At 38.4% G+C, this 26,438-nt stretch overlaps 1 protein-coding gene across 1 annotated transcript in view; it reads right to left on the minus strand.

Annotated features, from left to right (window-relative positions):
- Positions 1 to 26,438, minus strand: part of POLQ (DNA polymerase theta) — a 108,197-nt gene that overhangs the window by 44,539 nt on the left and 37,220 nt on the right. The window contains 4 exon segments of the mRNA XM_043993502.1: positions 28 to 3,204; positions 4,866 to 5,109; positions 7,377 to 7,501; positions 9,477 to 9,670. Coding sequence (XP_043849437.1) covers positions 28 to 3,204; positions 4,866 to 5,109; positions 7,377 to 7,501; positions 9,477 to 9,670 — 3,740 coding nt within the window.

Here is a 26,438-nt window from a genome sequence, read left to right on the forward strand (position 1 = left end):
ATTTTTTAAAGAAAAAGGAACAAAAACTTACCTTGCTTAAATCTACCACCTATACTCGTTGATTTGAGACCTGTAGGGCGACTGACCTTTTCACAAGCTAGTGAAACAGAAAATCTCTTTTTGTACTTCCATTCTTTGATGAAGGTCTGAAAAAGAGTTTGGTCACTTGCTACATCAATGATAGTCAAAATCTCAGTGCTACATGGTAGCAGAGTTAATTGTGACAAATCTTGTGAAAACTTTAGTGGAAGGTCTGTGTCTCTGGAGGGACTGTGGTTTTCCATATGATTATTTCCATTTTGTGGTTTGGGTTCTTCAATATCTGATTCTGAACTAAATGGATAACTTTCATCCCTATGTAAAGCCATTTTTTCTTTCCCAAGTTTTTCAGATGTTCCAAGGACCCGGGAAGGGCCAGGCTTGGTAGGTGGTATAGAAGTGGGTGAAGGAGGAAAAAATGCATGACTCTCTAGATGATGATCAGAAATAATGTTGCTTTCCTTATAAAGCAAAGGGGATGAAGTTTTACCATGAAAAGCTGGAATCCTAGCGTTGTTTTCCAACACTTCGAAGTTGTTTTTTAATTTGCCATCATTAGGAGAAAGCGACATTCCCTGTGCTAGCCAAACTGAGCTTACTTCTTGTTGGTCATTTAAGTCTATGCACTTTTCCTTCAAAGTAGATAGCTCTGTATTTGTTAAACTTGGTTTGTCATTTTCCAATCTATCTAAAATATTTTGTAGTCCTGGACTTAACTCAAATGATGCCCCAGACCATATCAATGAATTGTCGTCATTTTCTCCAGAAGACTTAGTTATTTGGACATTTACATCCTGACCTATCCTATCTATTGTTGAATTAGAGCAATTATCATTTATAACTCCTGACTTCCTTTGCTCTAATCTACTGAGAGTTACTGCTGGGACATGCTGCTCTTGAATGAGAGATAAATCTGCACCATCTAGAGCTTCAGCCATCTGAAGAGAATCTATTTCAGAGAAGATAATTGATTCATCACTGAAACAGGCCAACTGTTGCTTCACATCCTGATTCACATCAACTGGTAATGGATTCGAAGCTGCTTTATCCATTGATCCATGTGGTTGCTGACACAAAATGTCACTGGAATGATTGGAAGTAATTTCAGAAGGAAGCACACTCTTTTGTGGGTCTGGTTGTTGCTCCTTTAGTTCATCTTTTTCTAAATCTTCATTAAAACTATCGAAGAGTAAACTATCACTCATATTCAAACTTGTTTCAAAAATAAGCTGGCAATCTGCCTCTCTGCCAGCTGAGGCTCTCTTTTGAAAACCTGGGGGGATGGTCGATTCTGCTGACTCTTGTGTTTGATAACCCTGAAGAAAACTATTTAGTTGGGAGTCAGTGACAGAATTTTCATTCCCTCTAAAAGAACAATAATTTTCTCTTGGTTTCATTGAAGATTGTAAAACAGGGCTCTCTAGAGTCAGGACTTCAATGCCATGGGACTCGGTGGTTTTCTTCTTAGTATCTACAATCTTGAGACTTGGGTGATCCATTTTTCTCATTCCTATAGTTAATCCTTCACCATCATAAATAACATCTTCATTTGGTGAAGTGCTAACAGAGATCTGCCTTCTTAAACTCTTCTGGGTCAACACTGCTGCTAAGTTTTTGTCCTTTGCTCCTTGTTTTACTGTTTCAGCTGCCATCTGTTGTATTATTTTCTCTGTCTGAGTATCCAGGTGGAAACTATCGTCAAAGTCCCTAAGGCCTGAGCCCAAGTCAAAAGACTGATTATTTTTAGTTTCACTTGCAGCATAAGCACCTGCTTTTTTTTTCACTCCAGAGGCCTTTGGATCATTTTCATTCAGGTCTCCTCTACCCGCAGCTCCAACTTGTAATGATATTACGTTGGGCACCTTGAGCTGGTTTATGTTGTCTTCTGGTGGCTGAAAACGACTGGGGTTATTTTCCTCAGCATTAGACTCTCCACCCTCTGATTGGCTAGCAATATTTTTATCTGTGTTTGTATAACAGGAGGTTGTTTCACTGTGTGGTTCTCTGACTAACAATACTTTCTCTTTGACACAGAATTTTGTACATGCAACTGGTCTCTTTTCAGGGCAATTTATAATCGCATTGGTATTGGTGTGCTTCCCATAAACTCTCTGACTTTTCATATGATTATTATTGTCTGCAAAAACACTGGTAATTATTTCTGTGTTTGGTTTAGCTTCCCCCGCTACATTATTCCCAGAAACCCGAGGAGCTTGGCCAGAATTATTTTCTGTTTGAGATTTTATGATGGAATGTTCTGAAATAGGGTCTTTGGTTGTTTTGTTCCTTGAACAACACATCTCTGTTCGTGAAAGGGCAGGTGTTTTGTGCTTGAAATATTTAACATTAGTACCCAAAGACTCATTTTGAGCAGAAGACCCTGGATTTTGAAATACTGTACTCTTTTCATCTGAAGTGAGTAAATCTTTAGCAATACCAGAGCTGAAAGTAGTAATATTTGGTGAATCAATTCTGTTTGTCCTAGAGTCTTTGACATTGCATCTAACTTCACATTGGTTCACATGCTTTCTTTGATTCCAAAACTGAGTTTGAGATGGTTTTTCTGAACTGAAATTCAAAGCTGATCTTGTCCTTTTTTCATCAGAGAATGTTTTAGTAATTTTCTCAGTCCCTGACTTTCTTTTATTCTCAGTAGAAACAATATTATCTTTACTTGTATCCAAAAATGGGGATTTTCTTGCTCTAGAAACAAACTCTTCACTTTTCATTTCAACATGTAGCTGATGTTCTTGTTTTCCATCTTGGAGAATGTAATTTGAAGTGTCGGCAGGTATTTTGTCCCCATGAGAATTTTGCACAGTGTTGGGTGTATTCTTAGTAAGAGACTCACTGAAAGGAATTCTGGTTTCTCTCTTTGATAGTTTGGGTCTTTTAAATAAGTGTTTGGCATGCTGTCTAGATTTTGGTTCCTCCATTTCTGATTCACTGCTGTTTGCTGAATAGGTTTCAGCATTTAAAAAGGAGTCTGGATTCCACTGCACTCCCATTTCAGCTAACTCTTGCTGTAAAATCATTTTGGCTTCCTTCACAATAAGTACTGCTGCTTCTCTTTCAGTCAAACCCTTTCTTCCAGTTACCCAGATAGTTCGAATAGTCCGACGTTCCTCAGCTGCTGCTTCTTCTTCATCTACTGCCTTGCGGACACTAAGGAAAGAAATGAAGAAGGATAAAGAAAGTGTCTTTACCAATCTCTCTCAAACCTACATGATTATATCAGCAAGTAAGCTACACCTCACTATGCTGGAGCCCCTTCTGAGCCAGCGTTCTGCTTCTGAGTGTCCCTGTCTTCCCTGACATCCTAAAATGTGAATGACTTCAATCTGAATCTCATCCTTTCCTTTAACACCAAAACTCTGTTGACTCTAACTGTACAATCTTAGAGATAGTTTATTTTCTTGAAAGTAATAAGCAAGTTGGCAATATCTCGCTTTTTCCCATAGAAACAATGTTATAAATAGACTGCTTTGGAAAGTTAGGATCTGCAAGCAAATGCTCAAAAGCTGGTAAATAGGCCATATGGGGGATTCTTGTTTAGGTACAAATTGCACTAAGGATTTCAAAAATCCCTTGCAACACTGAGATTCTTTGTAAAGTGGTGGTTAAGTTCTTAAACTAGCCCACAAATATACTGAATCTAATGTACCTTCACTATGATGATTTCCCTCTCCTTTTTTTTTTTTTTTGGTGAGGCAATTGGGGTTAAGTGACTTGCCCAGGGTCACACAGCTACTAAGTGTCAAGGGTCTGAGGCCGGATTTGAACTCAAGGTCCTTCTGAATCCAGGGCTGGTGCTCTATCCACTGCGCCACCTAGCTGCGCCCCCCCCCCCTTTTGAATTTAGATGTATGGTAGCTGTACAAAGGATGGAATGTAAGGGGGGAAAAAATGGAGGTGGGAAGACCTTTAGTAGGCCAGGCAGGTGGTAAAAAGGGCCTTAATTGGGGTGGTGGCAGTTGAAAGAGAGAAGAAGGAATAAATGCAAGAGATAGTGTAGAGCTCATATATTATATATATGTATGTATGTATGTATGTACGTATATATGTATGTATGTGTGTATATATATATGAGATGTGAGATATGGAAGAGAGAAAAGTCAGATAATATCAAGGTTTCAAAGAAGCATTTGTCTATGTAAAAGTAAATGGTATTAAAAATAATGAAATCATTATCATCATATATAGGGAGAATAATGATAAACTTTGTTTGGGCCAAAATGGACAGAGTATCCTAGACATACTCTGTGCTTTCTTGTCTCTTGTACTTGTTAACACAGTTCTTGATTCCTGTCATCTTCCCTCTTAACTAAATACCCACCTATAATTCAGTGCTTAACATGAAGAAAAAAATTGGCTTCTTAACACCCTCTGACAAATGTCCAATGATCAATTTGAACTGTGTGTGTTTATAAGGATGCAAGGCTGTGAAAAAAGGATATTTGCACATGAAATGTCAGCAGTTCTCAAACTAAGAAAAAAAAGTTGCCTTAATTTCATCTTTCTTCTTCCCAAGATCAATTCTTTGGTACTGTTCTTATGTAAGGAAAGGCCTATAATATAGTTTTTATATTGCCTCTTGGCAATTATACAATTTTAAAATTGTGTATAAGCTTGAATTTCCTAGTGCCAGAAATTGCCAACATGAGCAGCTTGGCATATTTTTCATGGCTCCAATATGCTATGAGACTCCCTAGGATGTACTATAATGCTTATATATGTATCTCCATTCATTGTTTAAAAATTAATTGAGAGCTCTTTTCATTGTATATCACTGCTTAGGGAATAGTTTGAGTTGAAGATTTTCTCACCTTCTGAATGGTAAAGAATTTTTCAGAACAGCTTCCACCTCAGCAATACTTCCTCGGGCAAGATCAGCCACTGTTAAAAAACCTGCAGTATAAAGAGCTCTGGCCCTTTGTGCATTCAACAAAGACACCCGAACCAAGTCACACAGCTCCCTCTGAACACCAAATGTAAGACGTTTCTGAAATTGAGAAAGCAGTTGTTCCATGTTGTGCCAGCCAAGACGATTAGAAAACACCGTTATCATCCCTGGAATATTTATAACAACATAGATATAAATTAAAATCTCTTACAAACTCAGTTTTATGCTTCTATAGATAATGTCTACAACCCACCAGAATATTAAGCTATTATATATCTAGATAACCGAAATTACAAATTTTTACATAGGGAAACCAGCAACGATGATACAGCAGGAAGAAGCAGTATATTCCAGCTCTCCCACAATGATTCCAGCAGAGGTCAAGGAAGAGCACCCAGACTGAAAAGTGAATGGAAAATCCATGGAGAAACAACAATGGGCCATTGGCCCAGCTCAGGTTGGCAGAAGAGATAGCCAGAGGTCTGACACTGAAATAATTTCAGGGACTTCATTTTTATGTTTACTGAGAAAGAATCCTATTAGGACAGAGAAAAGGTATTTAGGTGAACTATTCCTAAGGCTGTAACTTTTACTTAAAGGATAATATTTCCTATCTGATATGGAATTCAACTATCTGGATTGTACGTTCAGTGCCACTTTCAAGTATTGCTCAGTATCTGCAATAAGTGCCCTTTCTATCTCTTCTAGAACCTTGAGCCAACAATAATCATTCTGCTATTTTAGCACCAGTCTTTCATTGAAAAAAACACTATACATGTAAAAACACACATCCTTCAATGCACAATAACCAAATTCTTTCACTATTTTTCACTCTTATTCCCAAGCAAAAATCAACTTTTTCTACCTCCCACTTTCATCTCTCTTCCCACCAACTCTGCCCCCCAATTTTTTTCAGTCTTAATAGTATTTTATATTTTTTTTCCAGTTGCATGTAAAGATGGTTTTCAACATCTGGGGGGGGGCAATTGGGGTTGGGTGACTTGCCCAGGGTCACACAGCTAGTAAGTGTTGGGTGTCTGGGGCCAAATTTGAACTCAGCTCCTCCTGAATCCAGGGCCGGTGCTCTATCCACTGTGCCACCTAGCTGCCGCAACATTAATTTTTATAAGATATTTTTCCCTCCCCGAGACATCAACCATTCTTATATATGTACAACCATGTTAAACATATTTCCGTGTTGGTCATATTGTGAAAGAAGAATCAGAGCAAGAGGGAAGAACCTCAAGAAAGAAAAAAACAAGAGTGAAAATAGTATGCATTGATCTGCATTCAGATTCCACAGTTCCTTTTCTGGAGAACATTTTTCATCATAAGTCTTGGAATTGTCTTGGATCATTGTATTTCTGAGAAGAGCTAAATCTATTTCAGTTGATCATTGCACAATGTTCTTTTGGTTCTGCTTGTGTCGCTCAGCATTAGTTCATGTAAGTCCAGGTTTTTCTGAAATTTGCCTGCTCATTTCTTTTTTTATCATAAAAGTATTTTATTATTTTCTATTTACATATTAAAAAAAAAAAACAAATTGAGATTCCTAATGGGATTTCCAGGTCCCAAAATTCTCTTGGTAATAAGTATCCTTTTCCTCCTCAGGCCTCATGTAATTCTGTGTTAGAATCTCACTAATACCCACACTGTGTACTCCCAATACACAATCACTGAATATTCTCTGTGAATATAAATTAATCCTCCACTAGATTATAAACTCTGTATACTTTATATCAGACCCAGAAACAGGTGTCTGTACAGAGCATTCGCTAAATGAACATTTGTTGAAGGGAATTGAAGCTGACTGAGGGAAAAGCTGCCTCTCCTCCAACAGCTAAGCCTTCTAGAAATGAAAGAATCAGTCAATGCAAAGAAGCTCTAGGTTTAGGGGAATCAATTTTCAGAGAGAAAGAAGAAACTTTAAAAAAAACAACAAAGATTTAGGGTATGTTTGCAAAATTAACAACAAAAGGATTCTATTAAAAAAATCAGCCCTAATACCTAAATCATAGAATAATAAAGAACTATAGACCAACATTATTAACAAATATTCAAATTTTAAAAATAAAATCCTGTCAAACACACTACAGCAATTCATCTAAGAAATCATTCATGCTGACCAAGTTGCATGTATGTCAGGGATGCAAGGTTGGATAATTCAATATTAGGAAAACCATCAATATAATCAATCATGTTAAAACAATGAAAACCACATGATTACATCGATAGATACTGACGAAACTCTATAAGAACAAAATATACAAATATAGCAATAGACCTAGAAATAACTGTTTATATGTAACTTTATGTATGTAGAAATATTTATTATAAAATGTTTATATAGATTTTATTTTTATTTATCTATTTATTCTACTTATATAGAACTTTGAGGTTTGCAAAAAACATTTCTCCAATTTCTCTAACTCACCTGCATAAGTTGCCGCTGATTGTTGTAAAGACTGAATCTGTCCACGATTACAACCATATTTCTGAATAATATCCTTCAGGGGAACTTCATTGATTAAATCTAATAGAACAAGGCTAGTGAAAAATCTGAAAAGAGAAACACTACATTCAAATGTGGAAAAAAACACCCACACACTACTAAAGTTCAATTAATAATAGCTTACATCTTTATATCAATTTATGTTTGCAAAGTGCTTTATTTCTATCACGACAGCTTGGAATTATTTATTAGTTCATTTTAACCTCACAACAACCCTTTGAATGAGGTATTGTAATGATCCCTACTTTAAATGATCCCTAAATTATAAGATATATAAGAAACTAGGCCTGACAAGCAAAGATGCCCAGATATCTGATTCTTTCCATGTTAAAAAGCAAGTTATTTTAAAATAGTGTAAATAAGGAATTTAAATTAAGCTCTCCAATTTTGGATGAATACTAAACAGAGGAATGGCTAAAGAAAGATAGCATGATCAGAAAATGTTTACCAAAGGCTTTAAGCTTCCTAATCACTAAAAACAAATCTGTATGAAAAAGATTTCTAACTTCAAACTATTAATTTGTGGTAAAAAGTTTTAACAGTCGGTTAGATAATGGAGAGATGCCAGTTTTTTGTTTTTTTTTAGTCCAGAATCCAGTTTCCTCCTGATGACATCTTACCACTTCAAGAAGACAAGACAACTCAGAGACTTTATATGTTTTGTTAGTTTTTACTATCTCCTTTCTGTTATAATATACACTATCTGTAACATGTACTCTCTGCAGAGGCTCTCCCTTTGCAAGACTAATGTCAAAGCGTCGGTTCATGAGGACAAAAAAATCGCCCCTCTGGACAAAACTTTCCTCTCTTCCTTTTCTATATTGTTGTTTACATATTATTAGTTAGCAATAGTTATTATATTCTTTTTACTGTTCCATCAAGGAAATATTTTGTTTCTTGAGGAACAAAAGGGGGGAATGTGGTAAAAAGTTTTAACAGTCGGTTAGATAATGGAGAGATGCCAGTTTTTTTTAGGACCACCCTTTTGGGGAGGAGACCAACAGCATGAGCTACGCACACCAGTCCGCCTGCGACGCACGCCAGATTGCCTGCTGAGCACTCGACTTCCGGGGTGCGAGCTTAAAAGGCAAGGAGAGAACGGAAGTGGGGCCTTTTTTCCTGCTCCGCTGGTCTCCTGGCTGCGCTGCACAGACAGATGCGGACTGGAGTTTGACTCGGCCCGGCTCTCAGTTAACAGCACGCTCTTGACTCAGTCTCTCTCCCCAAAGGTGGCCTTCGGCTTTCGGTGAGTTTTATACGGAATATAGACTAAGCCTAGACTTAAGACGATTTGTATTGTATTTCTACTTTCCTATCCTTCTAATCGACATCACTTTGTGACTACCATACAATAAAAGCTCTATCTAGAAAACCAGAAGCTTCTTCCATTTACTAGTCTGGGAGATAAATTAAGGGAAAGGTTAAGTAGGGTAGATTTATGATCTAATATCCAATTTTAATCTCACAAATTAAATTATAGAAATATTACAAAGAAATGTATAATTTACAAAATTTCAGATCAACAAAAGAATCAGGACAATTGTCAGAATTTATTTTAAGACGTCTGTATTTGCACTTGGATTAAAAACTCCATGTCAAAACCAAGGAAGATTTTTATCCTCTGTACAAAAGAAGTGAAGAATGGCACAAATAACCCACAATAGCATTTAACCTAAGTTCATATTTATAGTTAAATTTTGAATTAATTTTTGGAGTTACATTTTAATATGCAATTCATGGTGTTTGAGGAATATCAAGCCAAAACTCATCCACATTTATCAAGCTCAGGAGAAGCTAAAATTTCCAGCTTCCCAAGACTAACCCTTTGGGTAACACCTCCATTCTTGTGGAAAAAAAAAAATCCCTTCCAGACCTTGCTGAATTGCAAGAGTCAGATTCAAGAGAAATCTATTTCTATCGACATTGAACTTCAGAAAGCAGAAATTCAACGTGACATCTGCTACAGAGAAACCAAAACACTGACCATCTATCCTTAGGTAAGAGAGTTAAGAATACAACTACCTTTTATGGATGGCCATTTGTCGGTGCTGTTTCTCAGTTTTGGCTACTATTCTTCCTTTCACAGAACGGGCCAAAAAACCTTCTTCAATTCCCACTAGCTCTGCCACCCTCTTCAGAGAGGTAGGTAATTGTTCCCAAAGACAGAAAAATCGATACCAATCAATAGCTGTCCAATCTTCATACAAAGGAGTAACCTATTGGGGAGGGAGATAGAGGTGGAAAATGATAATTACATAGAAAGTAATGAAACTATGTCATTAACAAAGGAGCAGAACCATATTGGTCAATTTCATGTTAAAATAAGTTTTGCAAAACTACATTTCTAGGGGCAGCTAGGTGGTGCAGTGGATAGAGCACTGGCCCTGGAGTCAGGAGGACCTGAGTTCAAATCTGGCCTCAGACACTTAACACTTACTAGCTGTGTGACCCTGGGCAAGTCACTTAACCCCAATTGCCTCACCAAAAACAACAACAAAAAACTACATTTCGAAACATTTCATCTCTCCTTTCTAGAACATGAACCAAAAACCTAGAAGTAAGCAAAAATGCTTCTAAGCAGCCAAAACTCATGCCACTAAGTCCAAAATTGAACACCTTGTTCATGAGTATCCCTCAAACTCTTCCTCAGAACCACTGTGCGTTATCTGAAGAAGCAGGGTATAATAGAAATATCACTACATTTGGAGTCAAGGAACTTAGATTCCGACCACAGCTCTGCCTGTATGGTCATGGGGAAATCCCTACAACTCTTTGGCCTCCAGTGACTTTATTATGGGGGTGGGGTGAATACAGAATACATGCTTAAGTCAATGATGCAATAAATGATGTCCCTAAGACATCTCAAACTTAACATGTCCAAAACATATCTCATTATCTGCCCCTCCCAAACTCAGGCCTCTTCCAATCCATCCCTAGTTCTGTTAAAGACATCACCACTGCTAGGTCACATGAGCAGTAAGATGGTGGACTACACATTTTCTCTGATCCTCACAACCTTTTAAACCACCCCAAAACAGAAACTATGTGCCAAAGAAAAAGCAACTTTAGCAGTTTCCATGGTCTAGGACACAAAGAATTCAAAAGAAGATTTAAAAACAAGAAATAAAAATAAAAATAAAAGCAAAACAAACAAAAAAGCAAGCCCCAGGAACTGACACTCACTGACTCTAAGCTCACTCAGCACCCCTCCCCCACCTCCTATGCTGCCAGAAGTGAGGCTGTATTTGCAGACCCAAGGACAAGACACTGACCCCCTCCCTAGTCCCTTTCCTCTTTCCAGTGCCATGGACACCCTGGCTCCAAGTTGTTGAAGCTTCCTTAGACCTCTACAGCCATAGCCCTTGTCTACAGCCATAGCCCTTGTCCACAGCCCTTCAGATGCAAAAGTAAGCTCGGGGCTGCAATTTGGAAGTTCCAATGCTGCAAAGTTCTGAACTGCTGGTAGCAATGAATTACCAATACCAGAGAAAACAGGCTCTCAACTGCTGGTAGTAGAAGGCTCTGAGCTGCCAGGACGAGATCAAAGAACTAAGTAACAGGGAGTGTGACAGGTCACCAGGACATGACATGCATGTGGGGAGCTGTGCAGACACTCCAACAAGCCTGATGGAACAGCATGCCATTCAGCTGGGGCCAGTTCTAACCACCCAAAAGTCAGCTGGGGTAGAGACCAAGGCTGGTGAATCACAAATTGCAAAATGTGGGAAGAGATTAAGACACTATGAAATCTAGCACCCAAGAAAACCACAAGCAGAGAGGAAAGAGACAGAAGTGGGTGATAAGGAAAATAAGTGTTTTAGGGACAGAGAGAGGAAGTACCAAAGTTTCCAGAAAGAAGTAAGCTCAAGGGGGCATCGAGGTGGTGCAGTGAATAAAGCACTGGCCCTGGATTCAGGAGGACCCGAGTTCAAATCCAGCCTCAGACACTTGACACTTACTAGCTGTGTGACCCTGGACAAGTCACTCATTGCCCCACAAAATAGACAGACAGACAGATGGATGAACGAACAAATAAATAAATATTTGTTTAAAAAAAAAAGAGTAGGGGCAGCTAGATGGTGCAGTGGATAAAGCACCAGCCCTGGATTCAGGAGTACCTGAGTTCAAATCTGGCCTCAGACACTTACTAGCTGTGTGACCCTGGGCAAGTCACTTAACCCCCACTGCCCCGCAAAAAACAAAAACAAAACTAAGATCAAATACCTTGAACATAAACAGATAAATCAATGGGAAAAACAATAACAGAAAGATTACAGCATAGGTACAGTCAGATCAGCAAAACTGACTGCTACAATGCATTCCATAACTTCCAGTCTCTGCAAAACACCCCTGTTGATAAAGTACATAAGTAAATGTGTTCTGTTTAGGAGTTTTGTAACTGCAAGTGTCAGCCTTCATCTGTGAATATAAATGAAATTCTACTGCTTCCTAGGAAATGAATGCAAATATAGGCAAGACAGGCAAGCTACAGGCATTTGTTAAGCACTCACTATGTGCCAGGCACCGTGCTAAGAGTTGAAAATACAAATATAAGCAAAAAGTCAGTCCCTGACCTTAATGAGCTCACATTCTAATGCAGGAAAACAAGGCATAAAGGGAGCTAAAAATTGTAGGCATCTAGTTTTCATAAGTAGATGCTTTTTCCGCTTCAACACTAGAATTTTTGTGAAGTTCTCTCAACTGCCACCTCTATCTAGGTCAGTAATTCATATGGAGAAATTTAGAAACTATTCTGAGCAAAGACTCCATTGACGTCCCTTGAGGAACAAGCCTCAAGGCTGTTTCCTTAGACAATGGGGGAAAATAGTTAGAAAGGAAAGACAAAAACAGAGGAGAAAAGAGAGGAGAGGAGAGGAAAAAGAAGGGGAAGGGGAAGGAGAAAGGAGAAAGAAGAAAGGAGAAAGGAGAAGGAAAAGGAAAAAAGAACCAAACTATAAGAATGTTCCTAATGACATCGTTGGATCATGTGATTAAATTGTAGTTAGTTCACTTTAGGCCCTGAAGTGACCTCTTGGTAACATATAAGCACCTTCAACTCCAGAGGAATAGACATGACCTGTTGGTTTCAACTTTCTCTCCTAATGGAAGAACTTTTAAAGTCTAACATGCTGGGAAAGAAGAAGAAAATAGCACAATTATCACAATCAGATGAAAAGATAGTATCACCTTTGGAATAGAAAAATTTCTAACCTTTGTGGATATTTATTTTGATTTGGGGACCCTACCTTTAGGCTGAGATTAGAAAGCCTTAGGCCCTCAGGGTCTCTCCCCCTCCTCCTCAGCTTCAGCTGAGTGAAAAAGCCCTGTGGGCTATACAAGACGCCAGGTCAGACAGCTGGGGGAAAAAAAGCCTCCAGCTCCCTCTGAAGGATCTGAAGGATCCCGGATGGCCTGTGCTGAGGCATGAGGCTCAAGAGCACCGCCCCGCCCCCACCAGCTGCAGCTCTGGCTGGCGGATTAGCTTGGTCTGTGGGGGCGAAGGAAGCCCCGAGATTTGAGTGGAGAGAAGAAAAGGTATATATAGACCTGGGAGTTAGATAAGAGAACAGCTGACTAGAGCAAGGAAGGAGACTAGAGGGAGACGGACTAGATAGAGAGATAAGATTAAGGAGAGAGGCTGACTAGAAGAGGACAGACTAAAGGAGACTCAAGGAAGGACTAGGAGAGAGGCTGACTAGAGGGGAGCTGGGACAAGGACAGAGCGCTCCGAAAAGGAGAGCCGGGTCTGACAAGGTTACAGGCCTTAATACAAACCAGGGAAAGTGTAACGTGCCCTGAGGCCGGAGGCGGCTAAGGCCCTTATTGCATTCAAGAAGTTCGAAGAGCAGCAGGGGCGAAAGAGACGCAGTGGAAAGAGACCACAGGAAAGCAGTCAGGTTGTACACTTTATTTCCCTGTATTCCTAATTTGAAATAGTATCTCATAAATAAACTCTGCTTTGATTATTTAGTTAGAGGCTTCTTAATCTTTAGTCTATCAGTTTGGGAGCAGTGTGGTGGAACTTTATAAACAGCCCATATTAAATTAATGAAGTCAGATAGCCAAAATAGTCACAAGTCCCAGATTAGTCCTCCAGTCAGCTTCAGCCCCCCAAATTAGGCTAGTCATCAAAAATATTTCACACCTTTATGAAGAAGTTTCTTACAAATGCTTCTTCAACACCGATAGGCATGCAGGCCTGGCAGTAGCAGGTGTGCTATAAAACAGAGCTGAAGGGGTCTCCATCTTCAGACCTAACTGGCTACAGTATTCCACTAAACCTCACAGAGTAACCCTATCTATAAATGCTTATTTACACACTACCATCAGACATTCTGGTTGCACAGTCATGTTAGGCTCTTATCATGTGAATGAAGAAACCCAACTCTAGGTAACTGAACTATTGGGTGTTACACATAAGCAAAATGTATTATTTTGCCATATGTACCATACAATGGAATGTATCACTGGCAAAACCAGGGAAGCAGAAAAAAGTCAGAAACTCCGGAAGAAAAAAAAAGACTTGTGATGCTGTTTTTAAAAATTCAAAAAAAATATAGATTCTACATGACAAAATTAAGGACAAAGCTTTTGAACTGGCATTCAGTTGGGTTCAAAAAGTAATCAAAGAAAAATATGCCAAGAAGTCTTTAAAAGATAAATTTGGGCAGCTAGGTGGCACCTAGCCCTGGATTCAAGAGGACCTGAGTTCAAATTTGAACCCAGACACTTGACACTTACTAGCTGTGTGACCCTGGACAAGTCACTTAACCCTCATTGCCCCACCAAAAAAAAAAAAAGATGAATTAGAAAATAAGATTTAACAATAAGTGTGATAATATTTTTACTGTTTTGTGAAAAATCTAGAGATAGTGTCCTATGTTAGCCCAATGACAAATTAGCAATTTATTTTAAATTATCTTATACCCACTAAAAAAAGCAATTAGAGAAGGGTCAGCTAGGTGACACAGTAGATAAAGCACCAGCCTTGGATTCAGGAAGACCTGAGTTCAAATCCAGCCTCAGACACTTGACATTTACTAGCTGTGTGACCAAGCCCAAGCAAGTCACTAAACCCTCATTTCCATGCCAGCCCCCAAAAGGCAATTAGCTCACTCTCTCATTCCCCAAAGCTACACATCCAAAAAACTCTTTTACTCTCAAACCTTCCACAAGACCCTCTTCCTCTCTTTTCCTTTACCTTCCTCAACAGAGGCCACTGCCTCAAATTTTACTAATAGAGAACATTTGCCAAGATTTCCTTCTTCTCCCATACTTTACACTGAAATGCCCCCTTAAAATTGTTTCCAATTCCCTTCTCCTTTGCTCCAGTGTCGATGAAGCGGCTCTTTTCTGTATCCCTTGTGCCCTTAATCCCATTCTGTCCCACATCATCCAGGAGTTCACCTCCAAAATTATCTTTAATCTCTCCCTTTCTTCTGTTTCCTTCCCTGCTACTTACAAACATGCCCAGTTTTTCCCCATCCTTCAAAACAAAATCTTCACTTAACTCTTAAATTACTGCCCTACATCTGTCCTCTCACACCCAAATTCTTAGAGAGAAAAAAAAAATGCTGACGCTCATTAGTTCTCCTTATCTTCTCACTGAACCCCCTGCAATGCATGCAGATAACTGATAAGACCATATATCCAGGTCTGGGCTCTTTCCTGAGCTCTAGCACTGTAGCACCAACTGTCTGTTTAGCGTTTCCACACAGATGCTCCACAGACATCTCCACTAGAACTCATTTTCTTCTTTCCCACACTAAACCCTCTCCTCCAAAAATCTTTTTTATTGATGGCACCACCATCTTCCCCGTAATCAAGGTTCAAAGCCTAATAGTTATCTTTGACTCTTCCCTATTATTCCAAATAACTCCATTAACTGCTAAACTTTATTTATTCTCTTACATCTCTTGCTTCGAGGCCCTCCTCCCTATTCACATGGTTGGTATTCTATTTCAAGCCCCCTTATTTCTCACTTGGACTATTTCAACAGCATAATTGAGTTCCCTTCATCTAGTCTTTCCTTTTTCCCAATCCATCTTCCGGTTACCAAATTAATATTCCTGAGACAAGGAGCCACACATTTCACTGTCCTGCACAGAAAGATCCGGTGGCCCCATATACGTCTCTGGGATCAAATACAAACTCCTCAATGGCATTAAAAGTCCTTCACCATCTGCCTCTGGACTAACTTTCCAGGCTACTACACATTACACCTACCCCCTGCCCCCAGATCCCCTTCACTGCCAGCACATTCCAAACAAACTGACCTACTTAACTGACTCAGCAACAAATCCATCTCTCTGCACAGGCTGTTCAATGTGCTCATTCCTCTCAGAATCTTTGGCTTCCTCCAAAGCTCAGCTCAAGTGCCACCTCCTAGGTGAAACCTTTCCTCATCCCCCAGGTGTTAATGCTTTCCACTAACTTAAAATTATTTTAAATTTGTGTATGTGTATTGTGCGTGTGTATTGTTTCACCAAAATAGAATGCAGACCCCTTGAGGACAGCTGTTTCATTTCTATCTTATATGTCCAGATCCTAGCCTTGTGCTTGGCACAAAGTAGGCATTTAGTAAATGCTTGTTGAATGAATTAATGCCTTTTGTTTAAGAAGGCAGGAAATGTATAAGCTGTTGGAAAATTTTCACTTAAAAAGTTAATATAGGGGCAGCGAGGTGGCGCAGTGGATAGAGCACTGGCCCTGGATTCAGGAGTACCTGAATGCAAATCCAGCCTCAGACACTTGACACTTACTAGCTGTGTGACCCTGGGCAAGTCACTTAACCCTCATCACCCAACCCAAAAAATTAATTAATTAATTAAAAGTTAATATAAAAAGTTTTGGCATGTTTTAACCAATTCCCCAAAAATGGCAGTCCAGAAAGCTTCATTCTAAGAGTTCCAGATAACTTGTAGTTATTAAATATGAAAAATATAATTTTAGTCTGTTACCAATAAAAACAGGTACCTGTATTCATATCTCTGAATTAAGTACAGAGTTTGCAATGTTCTCACTTGTAATAGAGAGCACAGTGTGAAAGGAAAACACAATTTAACCACCAAAAAAAGTGCCACTGGTGAGACTGCAGCACTCAAGAGCCTGAATGTGGAGAGGCAAAATGGGAAAAATTAGCACTGGTAGACATTTAGAAAAATGGAACATTAACTATTGGAGATGGGGAATTTCAAGCAGACTGAGGGGAAAAAAATCATTCAACACCTGACTCAAAAGAAATAAATTCTAATACCTTCTGGACTATTTAACTATAAATTCCAGAAGATATTTGAACAAGTAATTACTAAGAGTGTTTATGGGCTTAAAATAAAATTAAGCTGAGCTATTTTGAATCAAGTGACCTGGTATGCTCTCATATAAGAACCTACATGATGCCTTTTAATTGTCCCTTCCTACCAAATAACCAGCATTGGTCTGTGAAAAATAGACAAAAAGGATATAATTTCAGCTGCTCCTAAAAGAGTTTGAGGAATATAATGTTGTTTGCCCTTCGTTTTCTAAGAGAACCAATGACAGCATGGGGTGGCAAGCATGAATTGTATCTAAATAAGCTGAGTTGTACAAAGTTGTCAGCCTCACTCTCTCTTCCAGAATCAGTGAAGTCCAGTAGCAAGTCAAAAGTCAAGACAACTGGTGATGGCCCAGGATGCATTCGATGACCTTGGTGTCTTCGATGTCAGATCAAGCTCTAAGGGCTCCACAGTGCCTGTGCTTCAGCTACCATCATGGTCATTCACTTGCTTGGAGTAGACACCCCTCTAAATCACCTACAGCTTTAAGACCCACAACCTGGTATAGCCCATCTGCTGAGACAGTTTACAAGGTGTGACCATTGTGCATGCTACAGCTTCTTGGAGCCACAGGTGAGAGATGAGCACCAAGTAGATACCAAGGGTGAACGGGCAGCCCTGAAAAGGACTCTCCAAGCTCTCATACCAGAGGTGCTGGTCCTCCCTGAACACCCAATGTATAATAAAAAACTATTAGAGAACCAGAAAGATACAGCAGGCTGGGAATCACCACTAGATACTAAATTAAATTAAAAGTTTTATTATGTATGCTTTGGTTTCATTTCTACAATTAGAATTTTGTTTTGTCTGACATTTCAACCTCATCTAGACCAAGTTGAGTCTAGGTCTTGGGAACTATCAGAAAATGGTTTCTTTAGTGAGTTTTCATGGAATATTTCTATACATACAATTATTATTAGATTTTAATCACAGTGCAATTGTCTGAATCATATTTGTAATAGTATGTTTCTTAATTTACTTCCAATTAATTTTAACAATTATACTAATTATGACCTCATAAATGCCATAGATGCACACTCAAGGTAGTTCCCAGGGCTATTTAAAATGGTCAAATTTAATTTACTTCCAGCTACAGTTCTTTTTATTATTATTTTTATTTTGGTGGGGTAATGAAGGTTAAGTGACTTGCCCAGGTTCACACAGTTAGTAAGTGTCAAGTGTCTGATGTCGGATTTGAACTCAGGTCCTCCTGAATCCAGGGCCAGTGCTCTATCCACTGTGCCACCAAGTTGTCCCTACAGTTCTACCAAGATAAAGATTTTACCAGATAAAAAAGCAATCATAGCACTGGCCCTGGATTCAGGAGTACCTGAGTTCAAATCCAGCCTCAGACACTTGACACTTAACTAGCTGTGTGACCCTGGGCAAGTCACTTAACCCCCATTGCCCCGCGCAAAAAAAAAAAAAAGCAATCATGCTTGTATTACTCTGATTTTCTCTCAGCATATAGCATAAAGTGTAACTATAACTACAAAGAAATGAAGCTTGAAGTTCTCCCTCAAAAGCTATATACTCAGTTGTTGGAAAAGGAAGGCCTTTAAAAGCAAAACTTGTAGTTACCTCTCCTGTTTGCAAGCCTTGAAAATGGAATGAGGAAAAGAAAAAGGAAATCAAAAGCATTTCTAGTTCTTGCAGAACTGGATCTTCAAAGTATAATGCTGTTATTTTGTGTGTTGAGAATCCCCAAAATGTTAGAAATGCTCTGGTGCAGGTACAAAGTCAGATTTTAAACCCAAATTTTAAACGAAATAATTTAAATGTATTGGGGGATGAAGGAAAGAACTACACGGGATATAGTAACGACAAGAACAATTCCAGTTATGAGAGATACTCGAGAGATGATTGTGATATAATACCATGTATGTAAAATGTATAAACATATGGAATCTCTTTTCAATGAGCTTGTATCTAAACTTTTTTTTTTATTTCCACTAGAGCAGAGCTTCTTAAACTTTTCCCACTCATGACCTCTTTTTGCCCAAGAAATTTCTACACAACCTTGGGTATATAGGTATATAAAATACATGACCTTTTACTGTTGCCAAATTTTTTGTGACCTCCTACATTCATATGGGGTTATGACCCACAGTTTAAGAAGCTCTGAATACTCTTAGTATTCAATATACTATACTATAATATTTAGTATTCAAAGGAGGCACCCTGTATTCCATAATTTATAGGAAACAACCATTTGCCATGTACTGTATAAGCGTGAGATGGTATGTGTATAAAAATGAAACTTTGGTAGATTTCCAGACACAGGTATTTTGAAGGATAAATCTACCTACAGGTATTTAGGCAATTAGGATAGTATTTGACTCCCTTGCTTATATAAAGGATTTGATTTCATGATCAACTAACCTGAACTATGAATCTGTTTCATACTATAGTATGACACTAGCCACATTGACTTTGTTCTCTAACAGATGAGAAGTAAATGGTCACCAACATAGGGGTCATTCTTGAATCAGCTTTCTTTTTAAAGTCACACCATTATCTTAACAGAACAAAGATTTAAATCAATACCAAATTAGAAGAATAAAAGAAGATATGGCATGCAATTGATGTACCTCTAATCTGACCCACTTAATAAACTACTGAAGATGAAAACTGGGAAATGATTAAAAGAAACAAAATCAAAATAACCTATGACCATTTCCTAAGGACTGGTCTAAATCAATCATCACCACAAGACAATAAAAGAGAACTGAAAAACCACAGTTTGGATTATTAACTTATCTGTAAAATCTTATAGGGGGTCACAAAAAAAAAATCTTATATCAGGGTGGAGCCAAGATGGTGGAGGAAAGGCAGTGATGAGCTCATGAGCTCACCCCAAGATCCCTCCAAATAATGCCATAAGACAATTCCTGGGGCAGCAGAACCCACAAAAAGACAGGGTGAAATAATTTTCCAGCCAAAGACAACTTAGAAGGTCGGCATGAAAGGTCTGTTGTACCAAGGTGAGAGTGGAGAGAAATCCATCGCAGGCCACACCAGCACAGACCCAGCCTCAGTACAGAACCAACCCTAGTGCAGACTCAACCACAGCTACAGCAAACCAAGAGCAGGCTTTGGGATCCTCTGAATAAGCAGCAACTGCTTCTGGAACTCAGCCCACAGATGGTAACAGGGTCAAACAATTGGCCAGAAGGAGATTACAGGGATCCCTTTGCTAGCACTGAGGCAGGACTCTGTTGTTTTGCCCATACTCCCATCAAGGTCACAGTCTTGTGTGGCATGGCAGTCCCAGGTAGGGGAGAAGCACAAGCACACAAGAGCTTGCAGCCACAGTCAAACAGGATTCTGTTCATAGTTCCAGGGCAGAAAAACAAGGCTATGGTTGCTTGCAGACCAGAGAACAGGCCCGGAGAGTGGTGAATGTACCTCTCCTTAAATCATACTACCTTGGAAGAACTAAAAACTTACAAATTCCTAGAAGTATCTCTGAAAACAGCTGCACAAACTCCCTGAAGCTTGGGACAGTGCGCCCTCCACCCTGGAAGCAGTGCCCTACTTTAACAAAGAGTTAAAAGTCAAGAAATAGAATGGGAAAATGAGCAAACAGGAAAAAAAATGCTGACACTAGAAAGTTTCTATGGTGACAAGGAAGATCAAAATATATCCTCAGAAGAAAACAAAGCCAAAGCTCCTACATCCAAAATTTCCAAGAAAAATATGAATTGACGGTCTCAGGCTATCAAAGCACTCAAAAAGGACTTTGAAAATAAAACAAGAGAGGTAGAGGGAAAAAATGGAAAGAGAAATGAGAATGATGCAAGAAAATCATGAAAAAAAGTCAACAGCATGGTAAAGGAGACACAAAAAAATACTGACGAAAATTAAAAAACAGACCATGCCAAATGGTAAAAGAGGTATAAAAAGCCAATGAGGAAAATAATGCCTTGAAAAGTCAAATTGGCCAAATGGAAAAGGAGTTACAAAAGCTCACTGAAGAAAATACCTCCTTAAAAATTAGGATTGAGCAAATGGAAGCTAATGACTTTATGAGAAATCAAGAAACGATAAAGGAAAACCAAAAGAATGAAAAAAATAGAAGGTAATGGAAATATCTCACTGGAAAAACAACTGAATTAGAAAACACATCCAAAAGAGATAATTTGAAAATTATTGGACTACTTAGAAGCCATGATTAAAAAAAAAGAGCCTAAACATCTTCCAAGAAATTGTCAGGTAAAATTGCCCTGATATTCTAGAACCAGAAGGTAAAATAGAAATTGAAAGAATCCACCAATAATCTCCTGAAAGAGATCCCAAAATGAAAAGTCCCAAGAATATTATAGCCAAATTCCAGAGCTCTCAGATCAAGGAGAAAATATTACAAGCAGCCAGAAAGAAACAATTCAAATATTGTGGCGCCATAGTTAAGATAACACAAGATTTATCAGCTTCTACACTAAAGGATCAGAGGTCTTGGAATATGATATTCCAGAGAGCAAAGGAATTGGGATTACCACCAAGAATCACCTACCCAGCAAAACTGATATAATCCTTCAGGGAAAAAATGGGAATTCAATGAAAGAGAAGACTTTCAAGCATTCTTGATGAAAAGACCTGAGCTGGGGGCACTAGGTTGCACAGTGGATAAAGCACCAGCCCTGGATTCAGGAGAGCCTGAGTTCAAATCCGGCCTCAGACGCTTGACACTTACTAGCTGTGAGACCCTGGGCAAGTCACTTAACCCTCATTGCCTTGCCAAAAAAAAAAAAAAAAAAAGATCTGAGCTGACAAGAAAATTTCACTTTCAGATAAATACAAGACTCTAGAGAAGCATAAAAAGGTAAACAGGAAAAAGAAATCATAAAGGATATTAAAAGGTTAAAATGCTTACTTTCCTACATGGGAAGATGATACTTGTAACTCATAAGAACTTTCTCATTATTAGGGCAGGTGGATGGAATATATTTAGACAGAGGGCACAGGTCTGAGTTGGATATGAAGGGATGCTATCTTTAAATAGGTATTTTGTTGTTGTTGTTTGTTTTTTTGCAGGGCAATGGGGGTTAAGTGACTTGCCCAGGGTCACACAGCTAGTAAGTATCAAGTGTCTGAGGCCGGATTTGAACTCAGGTCCTCCTGAATCCAGGGCCGGTGCTTTATCCACTGTACCACCTAGCCACCCCCAGGATGCTATCTTTAAAAGAATAAAATTAAGGGCTAAGAGAGGAATGCACCAGGAGAAAGGCAAAGGGAGAGGTGGAATGGGGTAAAGTATCTCATATAAAAGAAGGGGAAAAAAGGCTTATATAGTGGAGGGGAAGAGGGGAAGATGAGGGAGGTGCTGAGGAATGAGTGAACCTTACTCTCATCAGAACTGGCTCAAAGAGAAAATAATATACACACTCAATTGGGTATAATAATCTATCTTACCCTGCAGGAAAGTAAGAGGAGAAGGCGATTGGGAGCAGGATGAGGGGGGGAGAAAGGTGATGGAAAGGAGGGCAGATTGGCAAAGGGGGCAGTGAGAAACAAAACACCATTGAGGAGGGAGAGGGTGAAAGGAGATAGAGAATAGAGTAAATGGCATGGGGAGGGAGTAAGATAGAGGGAAATTCAGTTAGCAATAGTAACTGTGAAAAAATTTCAAAGCAAGTTTGTCTGATAAAAGCCTCATTTCCCAAACACAGAGAGAATTGAGTTAAAGTTGTTAAAATAAGAGCCATTCCACAATGGATAAATGATCAGAAGATATGAACAATTTTCAGAGGAAATAGTCAAAGCTATCTATAGACATGAAAAAAAATGCTCTAACTCACTATTAATTAGAAATATCAAGTCAAAACAATTCTGGGGTACTACCTCATACCTACTAGATTGGATAATAGGACAGCAGAGGAAAATGGCAAATGTTGTAGGGGATAGGGAAAATGAGACATTAATACACTATTGGTAGAATTATAAACTGATTCAAACATTCTGTAAAACAATTTGGAACTATGGCCAAAGGGCTATAAAACTATGTATACTCTTTGACCTAGTAATACCACTACCAAAAAGAGATAAAAACCAAAAAGTTAAAGGACCTATATGTACAAAAAATATTTATGGCAGCCCTTTCCTGGTATAAAGGATTCGCAATTGAGGAGATACCCATCAATTGGGGAATGGCTGAACAAACTGTGGGATGAGATTATGATAGAACACTACTGTGCTATAAGAAATAATGGGCAGGATGCTCAGAAAAACCTGGAAAAATGTATAAGAGCTGATGCAAAGTGAAATGTACCATATACAAAGTAACAGCAATATTATAAGATGAACAACTACAAATGACTTAGCTATTCTCAGCAATACAATGATCCAAGACAACTTTGAAGGACTTAACGAAAAATATAATGTGAGAAAATAATGGGATTTGGCAGCTACTCAAAAGCCCACCTGGAGATTAATCTAAACTGATTGAATTAAGTGAGAATAATTGACTGCTGATTAGCCTACCTCAAGTTAATTAGATTGTAACCACACCTGGCTAGCCCTTAAGAAAGTATTGTTCTCAGAAGCTAAGGACTTTGAACTCAACTTGAGACTACCTTCAAAAGTCCAGTGAACCAATGGATTTGGATGACATGAACCAATCCAGCTTGAAGTAGTGTGTAAGAACAGCCTATGCTCCAGACCTATAAAAAGCTTCTACACTCAGTTTGCTGGGGAGTTCATGATTGAAGCAGGCTCGTGGAGGAGGACTTGAGGAAGAACCAGACCAGGCTCAAACTCTAGGCTAGATAGGCCTTTTGTTAACTCTATGTGTTCTTTTTTTTTTTCCTAATACCTAGTATGCTTTAATAAATGCTTAATGCCCAAAGACTGGTGCTAAAGCTTCTAATTTAAGGCGATCACACATTATATTTTTTAGACAACACATTTAGATTTTAAACATCACAGTAATCCATCTCCAGAGAAAAAAGTGATGGTGTCTAAATACAGATTGAAGCATATGTTATTTTAGTTTCTTTTCCTTGTGGATTTTTTTGGTCTGTTTTATTTCAAAACCTAACCAATGTGGAAATGTTTTACATGACTACACATGTATAACTTATATTGAATTGTTTGCCTTCTTGGGGTGGGGAGAAAATTTGGAACACAAAGTTTTTAAAATGGACATTAAAATTGTTTTTATATGTAATTAGGGGAAAATAAATTTCTAAAGAAAAAAAATCTTATAGAGGACAATGGTAGAAGACTAGGTAGCATTGTCTTAGAAAGCAGTCAGAAGTCGTAGATATAAAAAAAAACAAAAACAAAGGTTGGAGCAACTTAGCAAGAGATTCAGATCCTGAAAATGTTTACTGATACAACTCAAAATGAAGATAACAGACAAAACAACGGGGGTGGGGGAGGGGGGCTGGGGGGTGGAGAATTGTCAGGGTTTCTGTAACAAATTTTTCTATCTAAATTTCTCTATCAATGGCAGTGAAGCTACAACATCCAGACTCTAACATCACAGTTGCCAATGTCCTGCAAGTACAAGTAGAAAGAACTCACAGGAAAGAAAGAAAAAAAAAAAACTAGACCAGACTAAGTACACAGAGAGGATGTCAGGCTGAAAGTGACAAAACTCTGAAGATACTAAGACATCAATTTTCAAGCTATCTAAAAGAGAAGATACCAAAGACTCTAGAAAAAAAAAATCATGGACCATAAAATATTACCCCCAAAAAGTAATCATGAAAATAGCAATAATGGTGGCTATTTACCCATCTCCATAAAATCTTTATGAGAATATGCTATATACATATTGAGAATATCCTTGATAAGGATATGAGAAGGGTATTTTGCAACAAATATCCTACAATAGACCACAACTTTATAGTTTCAAAATAACTGAAAGGTGCAAAGACTATGAAGATTTCACTGTGATTATGATTTATTGACTATAAAGAAGCATTGCTTCTAGTCAGACAAATATTGTTTAAAAGGCTCTCCAACAAAATGTCTTAAAGACATATAAGAATTATGTTTAAAAAGGAATAATATTATTTGAAATATTTTGAGAGAAATTAATTTTATTTACTATTATATTAATAACCAATCATTAATTAGAATCCACCCTTTTCCCTTCATTTTCCATAAAGGCACAACTCCTGCTAAGGTCAGTCAGTCTCTGAAGGGCATGGATGATTGATGAAATTGCTCCTAGCCCTCAAGGAAGACATTTATCATGCTCATCACCCAACTAGGAGACCTAATTTCTGTTTAGAGTAGAAATAGAATTCAGTCTGGGTGAGCACTTGCCCTGAGGGAAGGAACCCCTGTCCTTGATCTCGTCCATTAGAGTTTAGGGTGACCCAGCTAACGAAGGAGAAAACTGACTAGAGCGTCCAGATGGAGATGGCTTCCCTTTGCCCAGATGCCTTGAGGCTGCTGAGCGTCATGATCAAGCCAAGTTCTCACAGCAGGAAGAACTAAAGGCTTTTAAACCACCTCCTCATTCAATGTTCACCAATCAGGGTTGATTATTATTTCTGACACGAGTCCCCTGTCAGAAGGAATTTATGGCCCTTCAGGGTCTCCCTTGGTGTCTTTCGTTACTGGGGGAAACCAATAACTATCAAGTTGATTGCTGGCTAGCCTAATTAATAAATTGATTATTAATTACCCAGAAACTCTATCTCTAGTTTTTATTCATCACAATTTAAGAGATATCCTTGTTCAGTGACCCCTTGTTTATTACTGTCAAGTAAAGCCAAAAGGAGGGAGATGTGTGCTTGCCAAGTGTTTGTCACCATCATGATAGCCCATGGATGGTAAGATCCTACAAATGTTCCTACAAATGAATAAATGGCATCAAACTGAATGCATCACATCCAGAAATAGAGTCCCTTAAATGTGATCCATAACTGCTCAAATTTGTTCAGTTTTACTATTCATACAGGAAAGACCAACTCAATGAAGAATGCCTATTGTTTGTTCAGACTATGATAAAGATTTGTGAGAGATACATCTCATAAAACTCATTCATCAGTATAATAAGTACATCTCAAACACTGAAGATGGGAAATGTACTGGGCCCAGATTTGATAAGGAAGACGACATGATGATAAAAATATTTATATTTTGTTTGCAAGTTGCTTTACAGATATTATCTCATTTGATCCTCAGAACTCTGTTTGATCCTTGCTTTACATATAAGGAAAGGAAAGCTGGCAATGTATAAGTGATTTGCCCAGGATCAAAGAGCTCATCAAGTACATGAGACAAAATCTGAACTCAAGTCTTTCTTACTCCAATTCCAACACTCTATATCTACTATGTAACTTAGCTGATTTTTCATTCTCTTATCTACTGATTCTTTCCCTGATACCTATAAACACACGCCAGTCGATCCTTAAGAAACCCTGACTTCATCTGGCCATCCTGTAAAGCTATCCTGTATTTCTTCTCCTTTTCACTAGCCTTTTCTATTAATTTGATAGTGAAAGGGAGGAAAAACATATATGTATGAGACATTTCAAACTAAAAGTCCTGGAGACATCTAAAACTCAACATGTCCAAAAAAGAACGCATTGTTGCTCCTCCTAAACCTGCTCCTTTACCAAACTTGCATACTTGTCTTCAGGGCACCACCATCCTTCCAATCATCCAGGTTAACAAATTCTATGGTATCCTCAACTTTTCACTCTACCTTACT

The sequence above is a fragment of the Dromiciops gliroides genome, chromosome 3 (genome assembly GCF_019393635.1).
Source record: "Dromiciops gliroides isolate mDroGli1 chromosome 3, mDroGli1.pri, whole genome shotgun sequence".
In the NCBI taxonomy this organism is placed as follows: Eukaryota; Metazoa; Chordata; class Mammalia; order Microbiotheria; family Microbiotheriidae; genus Dromiciops; species Dromiciops gliroides.